Source organism: Habropoda laboriosa, unplaced genomic scaffold (assembly GCF_001263275.1).
Source record: "Habropoda laboriosa isolate 0110345459 unplaced genomic scaffold, ASM126327v1 scaffold2, whole genome shotgun sequence".
Lineage (NCBI taxonomy): Eukaryota > Metazoa > Arthropoda > Insecta > Hymenoptera > Apidae > Habropoda > Habropoda laboriosa.
In genome coordinates this window covers 5,271,958-5,280,041 of record NW_017100190.1, presented here as the reverse complement: position 1 = coordinate 5,280,041, position 8,084 = coordinate 5,271,958, and the positions used below count along the sequence as shown (strand labels likewise).

Here is an 8,084-nt window from a genome sequence, read left to right as displayed (position 1 = left end):
AATTAGAGAGTACGTTCAATTAACTAGTAGTCGTTGCGTACGCGTGTAACTTACACGGAGTCCTGCAATTTCTTCTTGATCGTACTGAGATCCATGGGTGTTTTAATAATTTTCTTGTAGGTTGGAAACTGTTTGGTGTTCACCGGCAAGAGGAACGGCCAGGCCTCGTCCTGTTGCTCCAACTGTTCGAGTAGCACCTTACAAGGAGCCAACTCTCGTTGCTGTTTCTTCGTGAGCGTCCTATTGTTTCCCTCCTTCCTTGGCGAGGCAGTCGGGGTTGCCGGTTCCGACGAACTGACGTCCTCTACGTGCGTGTTCGATGCCGTTGACGGCGTTGGACTGCGACGCAAAACAACAGAAATTATTTGCACGATTAGCTTTCTCGTTTGCAGGAGGTTTTTCCGTCATAAAAGCTTCTGGACGAATGCATTAAAACTCGAGCGTGTTTTTCTGCTTGAGACGGGTACGTTGTTCTCGATGGAACATTTCGTCTTTCTGACTCTTTGTCTTTCGTTTTAGTTTTGGCCTCGCTTTTTATTTCTCTCTCGCCGTTTTTTGCCCTTTTATATGGTTTACTTTGATATATATATATATACATTTTCGAGTTATCATAGAACCTGAAGACAGTTCTACACCGTTACGACGAATTTTCTGAGAAAATACCCATCCCATAGTCGATGATCGTAACACGCTGTACGAACGTACAGGGTGTCCCCCGACGAGAAGGGACCTGACACGATATCATTATTCACAGGGTATACGGAATATCATCGCACGAACGAAAGAGAAACCTACCTAATCGACGATTGCTTTTTTAAAGAGTAGATAGAAGAGCATTGACTAACGGTTGGCCTATCGTGGAACACCCTGTATGAAGTAAAATACTTCCTTACAACAGTTAGTTTCGACGAGCATGTAACGAGGATATACGGGCCGAGGATGTAAGTCGGTATAATCGCATAGAGAGCAGTGTATGCTTTCATACGTTCGTTCGTTTTTCAAACGGTATTTTTTTCTTTCTTATTCGATTCGGAAATTGTTCGTTCATCGTTTGCGTTCGCTGAACGTTATTATTATTATTATTATTCATATTATTATTATTATTATTGTATTATATTATTATTATTATATCGAGTCATATGGTTTCGTAGCTGTTTTTTTCCCTACTATATACTTCGTATGAAACGTTGTTAAATCAGCGAGTTGACAATGTTTGGTTTTGTTTTAACGTAATCACCTAGCTGGTGGATGATCAGAACTTTCACTTTCTCTGGTGCCTCCCCCTTTGGTATGACTCCTTCGACTACTATTTCTCTTCTTTGGTTGTTTACTGTGGCAATTAGAACAATACCATTTTCCCCTTGGCATCTGAAATTATGAGGTACATGAGTGAATCAAGCAGATTTATTTTACGACGTTCAGACGAGGCTCCGTAAAAACCTATAGACTATAGAATCGATACGAAAGTATTACTTACTTTTGACATAACTGGATTGTGGCAGTCAGTGTGATAAGCCCGTGGGCAGAGTTCGCATAGCACTAAGTTTTTACCAACCCTCTTTCCACATACCAAACAGTTTCGTTCCCCTGTTGCTTTGTTCATGCATTCGTGACAATACCTGAAGAATTTAGGATCGTTTAATCGTAAATAGTACTTTCTCCATTTGTCATTCACTCAAGATATAATTTGCTTACCAGTCACCATCAGGAATGTTTTCCATTTTTGGACGGAAACAATAAGTATGATAGCCGCGGTCACAACCATCACACAGTAGCAGTTTATCTTCGTTATCTCCGCTGTGACAGAACTGACAATTCTGTAACAGAAAGAGAAAACTGTCCGATTTAAAGTGGGAAAACGTAAATTGTTCGACGTGAATCGATTTTAGTATTTCAGCGTTTATTCAAGCGTTTGAAACTAAAAACCATCGATGCAAGAAACGTTAATCAGCAAAGAATATGTATAATAAATAAGTATAAGCCAACGTCGAGGAGTATTTAATTAATGGAATTAGCGCAAACGCATTTCAAATTCAATTTCGTTTTGTCGTGCATACCGATCGTCACGGTTTAAACGTATAATTAAATTTGGATATGTTGAAGTTGGATCAGGGTGAAATGAAAACTTGCACAAAGTAGCATTGGAGTAGTACAGATATCTCGTTTGCTTGGAGCATACATATAATATAAAAACGATTATAGTAAATTAAACGTGAAAGCAACTCTACGAAAGGAAAAATATGAAGCATTAAAGGAAAAAAATTAGTAGACGATAAGCGGCATATTTTCTTGCATGCTACCGTTACGTTAAACTCTAACCACCATTAAACACCCATCAATATGTTAGTTTGTCATTAAAGTTGCAGCAATTTGTTAAGGAGTATTTTAAGAAAGAGTTCGCTGTAATGTCAACTAACACAGACTATATCAAATGAATGATTTTATCCATGTATTATTGTTCGTTAATTCACAACTATGGCTGCCGCATTATTCGCACTCGTAAAAATCTCACTGAATTCTTACACATGTTGTTACACAATATTAGATGTAAGTATGTGATGGAAAGTGCCACGCGAAGAGCATTTCGTTTGATTATTAAACCTTCTAATTACCGATCATCATCGAAAGCGATATGCTCTCTGTGGTTTACTGTGCAAGGAGGGACATAAGAAAGTCACGCAGGATGTAAGAGGATACTTTGGTTAGTAAGTTAGTGCGAATACCCACAGAGGCCTGAGAAGTAGTCAATAGCTGATTGTACTGAGTGGTAGCTTTGAGTGAGACGCAGCGGTTTCGTAGCTTGACGCAGACCGAGTTTCTAGCTGGTGTTAGACTCACAGCCTTCATGATGCTCTTGTCCCACGCGATGCTGGCCTCCAACATATAAAGCGCCATGGCGAGCTGAGCAGATGTGTGTGCACGGGCTGTTGCATCGCGCCAGTTGTTCAGCCCTCTTGGTGTTGTTTCTTCTTGAGGTACCGGAGTCTGATTGCTCTGATCCGAATTATTCGAGTTCGCGTTTGCAGCCGCCGCTTGTTCTGCCTTTAAGGCCGCCAAATTAGGATCTCCCGTGCTGTGGTTTAAAAAATAAGCAAATAAATATACGCGATATTCAAGTTGAAACTCGTCATTTTTGAAGAAGTAACATTGTAGGATAGATAATTTTACCAAACGCCTAATGGTGGTTTCAAGTATCTCCTCTCTATAGCAGCTTCCAAAGAAAGTAACCTCTGTCGTGCTTGTTCAACCGCGCTGATCTTCTCCATTTCGTTCAACTTCTCAATTTCCTCAGCCTCCTCGGTTCCCGCCCGTGGAGGTAGCTTCCAGCCTTTGACCTGCATGCTGGCATTAGCGACCTTATCTTCAAGAGCTTCGACCTGTTCCAACAGTTGCGCGTCCACGCGTAACGCAACTTGTTCGCTCCAAATTTCTGGATTGTCTGGTTTTGGAATCGGTGTATCAGGTTCGTCGGGTGTTGCTTGAAGCTCGGTAGCGGTAAGGTTGCCGGGATCTACGTTAATTTTGCCTGTGACAGCTAGAAAGGACTCCATGGTCGCCCACGTTGTTCGTTTCAGTTCTTTCTCGCGAACGCCGCGGGAATGAAGATGCTCCAACAGTTCTTGAAACGTGTCGATGTCCGTTATTCTCCACCAACCGTATCTCAAGTCTAAATATGGATAACAGAATACATTGGTAATCTTTGACATGGTATAACTCGACAATTACACTTGATGGATCAATTACTTACCGTTTGGTACTGGTTTGGCTTCTCCAGGTGGTGGTAGACCATGTACTTTTAGATACTCGAGTTGCGCTGCCTCGTCCTGAGTCAAAATCAAAGGAGCAGGACTGTCACACCTGTCATAACTTGGACTAGCTGGCGGAGGGAACACTGGTATTCTCAGCTCAGTCGGTTCAGCTATTCCAAATATCTGTTTGGTACTGGGTCCCGGAGTGTCGCAGGTTTCGCGTGGCAGAATTGAGAACCAGTTGGATTCGTTGCTGTTATCTGCAATTATTATATCTACATACATCCATGACATACCTATGTACATATATACATCTGTAAATTGAAAATAAAAAGAGAAAAACTTACTGGAAATAAAGGTGCCGTTCAGTTCCTTGCCGTTATGAAGATTGTTAACATGGTTGTACTTGTCACCATTTGGAATCGTCTCGACAATTTTATCCTCCATCATCTTCACCGTTGGCTTCATATCCTCGTCCATCTCTTCGTGCTCTTTCTTCGTTTCTTCCTTTACATCTACGTCCATACTAATTACTTCTGTCTCTTGTTTAATCTCTTCAGACGTGACGTTGGTTTTCGCGTCAGTCATCGATCCATCCATATCGTTCTTCTTCTCCTCCTTTATATTCGTTGAATTCTCGCAATTCTGCATAGGTTCCTTCTTACAATTAACATCGTCAATCTCAGATTTCATTTTCTCCATCATAATAGGCTTCACGTCGTCGTCCTGCTCGTTCGAATTATATTTCTTCTCATCTTTCATATCATTCGGAGCCTCGTTCTCCCGATTCTCCACTTTGATGTCCTCCTGCTTCGTCTCTGGCTTCTCCTCCACCGGTATGTTTTTGTACTTTTCGTCCAATTCAGCCTGCAGCTCTATAATCTCCGGTTCAGCGCTTTCCATTGCCTCGATGAAGATGCCACCCGCACACGCCAGTTCCCAGTATCGTCTCCAGTACCTGTCCTGTCCAAATATGTGTGCTCTCAGCTGTTTCGACGAGCTGTTCAATTTCTGCAGCTGCTCCTCTGACTGTTTCAACAATTTATCCAATTTTTTACCAAGTTCTTCACCAGACAAATTTTTATCTTCCTCCTGAATCATATGCACAACAAATTAAAGCAAACCTACAAATAAAATAACTAATATACTTCGAAGAATACAATTTACCTCTTCAGGCTGAGTTCCTTCGCTCTCGTTCTCAGACATATCCTCGACTTCGTCCTCGTGGTGAATCTCATCGGGTGTAGGCGTCGTTCCTACCGCCGTCGACGTTGTATTACCCTCCTCGTCCACTTCTTTCTTCTCGATGGTAATCGTGTCTCCTGTCTTGTTAACGATCACTCCAACCGCTTCCATTCGCACTTTACGACTGTGCAGTTGTCTCAGCCTCCAGAAAAATGAAAGAAATCAATCAATCTCTTCCTAAATATTACCCAACCCAAGTACCAACCATTCACAGAGAATAACTCACTTCCTGATCTTCGTATCCAACACAAATCTCTCCTTCCTCAGCTGAGCCACCGTTTCCAAGCTTCCTTCGATCTGCCTGATCACAGCCTTGTTCTGCAACAGCTCGTTGCAGAGGAACGCGAGCATCTGTGCCTTGTGCGTCGGATTCAAAGCTAGAAACGGCTTGTCTCTCAACCTCTCGGACATTCTCCACGTCTCGTTGTTATGCAGATGTTCGTAAAACTGAGCATTCTTTCCTGAACAAGTCGAGGCATAATCTCCACCGTTCTGATGATGATCAGCGAACTTCTTGTCGCGTTCACGTTCCAGGCACACTCCAGTTAACGCTTTCACCTCGCCTGTCGCGTTAGCGTACAGGTAAATTCGTAACACCTCGCTGATGTTAGCGTGTGTTATGTCAGCCTGACGTAGGCTCTGTCCCAACCCGGTCGTGTGTCTCGCTGGCTGAGGAATACCTGGATCCTCGATCGCACATACCAACAGGTGCGTCATCACGGATAACAGTTCTTCCTCCGCTTCTTCGTCGTTGAGCAGGGCTAATTGAAGGCTCTTGAGGCTTGGTAGCGATTCCATGTCTGAAAAGATGAAAATTACCGTAAGAGAGAGGTTCCTTGTCGTTTCTAAGCTTCGCGTTCAAAGGGAATTCGTCGATAACCCCGAGTAAACAGGAAACCAGATGGCTCAGAGGTTTGAATCTTAAGCCAATAATCCTTTCCGCAAGGATTATACTCGAAAGCAGAAGAACGATAAATAGGAAACTCACCAAAGCCTAAAGTCTCGCCGAAATTATGCAGAAACTCGAACACCATCACGATATCAGCGAACGCCTGGCCGGACAGCTTTAGTCCAGGTATTCGTTTCAATTCTGGCAGTGGTCTATGATCTGAAAACGGCCACAGAAATACCGTGTCACTAGAGCTAACTCCTGCACAGGGCCTCTCTCGTTCAACACAAAGCCTCGCGACAAAAGGCTTACCCGTTAGCTCCATGTCCTCTACAGGCTTTCTGATCTGTTCGATCAGCTCCATCTCCATCTTTCTCTGTTCAGCTCGTTTCTCCTTCGTCGCTATTCTCTCTGCTCTCGCCTCTAATCGCTTCTTCTCCCTTTCCTCCATCTTTCGACGATTCTCCAATGCTCGTACCAACGCCATGTGCTGTCTCCTTCGTTCCCTCTCCTAGAGCGTTCAATTCGGCGCAGGGTTATTAAGGAAAGGTAAGAAACGAGAGAAAAGGGGTTGCAACGTTCCATGCACAAAGGATTCTCTTGATAGAATAACTCGTTAGAAGCACAACTTTGACACGCACGGGCTACGACAAACTCTACGAGACCGTTATCCAAAGAAAAAATACTCTGTTCGAGAAAAAAGTGCTGCTACCCATTTATATCCGATAGCGGCAATTCGACTTTTGGTTTTGTTCAGAAAAAAAAAAAAAAAAAACACCGTGCAACTGTTTTTTATTTATTTCTTTTTCTGTTTCACCACCCAAGATTCGTATACTCGTGTGTTCGTTGTCTCGGCTGCTGTTGGAAACGGGATTCAACATAGATTTTCGTTCCAATGATCACCGTGCACATACGAGATGCTCGATGTTCGACACAGTGTTTACTTTTTTCGAATGACTGTAAACACGTTAGACGTAGAAGTATGTTTAGCGAGAAAAAGCGCCTAAGATGCGATAAATGACTGGTGGTCGCGCGAACGTGTGCGTTAAAACATCGTCACCGGAGGGACTGGTTAGTTGAACGTGGATCTCTCGAGAAGCAGGGTAATTAGTGTTGCGAAATATGCGTCGATTGTTCGTGGAAGATCGATATTGGAAATCTTCGACGAGAAAACGACGAATCTGAGTGTGCAGATTAGTCTCAACTTTTGAGTGATTCACAAAATTGAACGTGGTTTAAACTTTGAACTCGTCAACCGCGGAGGCTCCTTTTTCTTTTATCCTGTCTATCTCGTTGTCGATCGTTTCACGGACCATCGATCGATTAAATCGTCGAAACGACTGATCATCTTTGGTTAAATTTATCTTTATTTATGGTGAAACTGGTACGGAATTTCACAGATTTGAATCGACACGTTTCTCAATTCACATTTTAATCGGCGGACCGTCAGGTGAATAATCGACAAGGACATCGGTTCGGTTCCCAAGGTGACGAGTTTAAAGTTCATGGAAGTTCGATTCGTTCCGTTTTAGTGAAGTCGTTCTTAATTAAACTAGATTGGGTATGAGACATACCAGCTCGACGGTGTAGAGCATCTCGCGCTGCTTGGTGAGCTCCTGCATGTACATCTGCGGCACAAAACACATCCACAGTCCACCAGTGCTCAAACTACCTCTACACGCTCGATACTAACAAGTATATCTCGCTCTCTTTTATTGTTCTTCAACGCGCCTCTTCGAATTAAAAATCGCGTAACGCGCGTGAATTCGACAATTGGGACAAAACACTGATTCTTGTTTTTCGTTACTTTTTCCAGTACTCTTTTTTTTTTTTTAATCTCTTTTTCTTCTATCACAGTGACCAATTCGTGGGCATCGTGTAAAATCGACGTCGATTAACGATTTATATTCTTTCATAGAATGTTCAATATTTTGATGTTTCTTTTTTGCTTTCGAAGTAGATCAAAGTAGGCCAAGACCAAAGCTCACAGTGTGACAAAACGAACGGAAACGAGAACGCAAGACAGTCTTTTTAACGAGACGCGGCTGTACGCAGTAGCGTGAAATCTACGTTCGAGAAACCAATAGATAGGCACAATTTTTACAAGTGTACAATACCACAAAAAACTAAAGAAACGAGAAGCAAACACGTGTGACATAGCAATGTCTCTCTGTCGAAACAAACTGAAAGGATGTTCGATT

The 8,084-nt window shown here is 42.6% G+C and overlaps 1 protein-coding gene across 1 annotated transcript in view; it reads right to left on the bottom strand.

The window, feature by feature from the left end:
- The window catches only part of LOC108580201 (bromodomain adjacent to zinc finger domain protein 2B-like), a 46,537-nt gene that overhangs the window by 440 nt on the left and 38,013 nt on the right, over nucleotides 1–8,084 (bottom strand). Inside the window, exons 13-25 of the mRNA XM_017943906.1 lie at nucleotides 7,458–7,511; nucleotides 6,196–6,394; nucleotides 5,983–6,102; nucleotides 5,221–5,794; nucleotides 4,917–5,136; nucleotides 4,097–4,841; nucleotides 3,749–4,009; nucleotides 3,169–3,667; nucleotides 2,728–3,073; nucleotides 1,696–1,817; nucleotides 1,478–1,619; nucleotides 1,238–1,368; nucleotides 55–339 (exon numbers count right to left, since the gene is read on the bottom strand). Coding sequence (XP_017799395.1) covers nucleotides 55–339; nucleotides 1,238–1,368; nucleotides 1,478–1,619; nucleotides 1,696–1,817; nucleotides 2,728–3,073; nucleotides 3,169–3,667; nucleotides 3,749–4,009; nucleotides 4,097–4,841; nucleotides 4,917–5,136; nucleotides 5,221–5,794; nucleotides 5,983–6,102; nucleotides 6,196–6,394; nucleotides 7,458–7,511 — 3,698 coding nt within the window. The remainder of the gene's footprint in view (nucleotides 1–54; nucleotides 340–1,237; nucleotides 1,369–1,477; nucleotides 1,620–1,695; nucleotides 1,818–2,727; nucleotides 3,074–3,168; nucleotides 3,668–3,748; nucleotides 4,010–4,096; nucleotides 4,842–4,916; nucleotides 5,137–5,220; nucleotides 5,795–5,982; nucleotides 6,103–6,195; nucleotides 6,395–7,457; nucleotides 7,512–8,084) is intronic.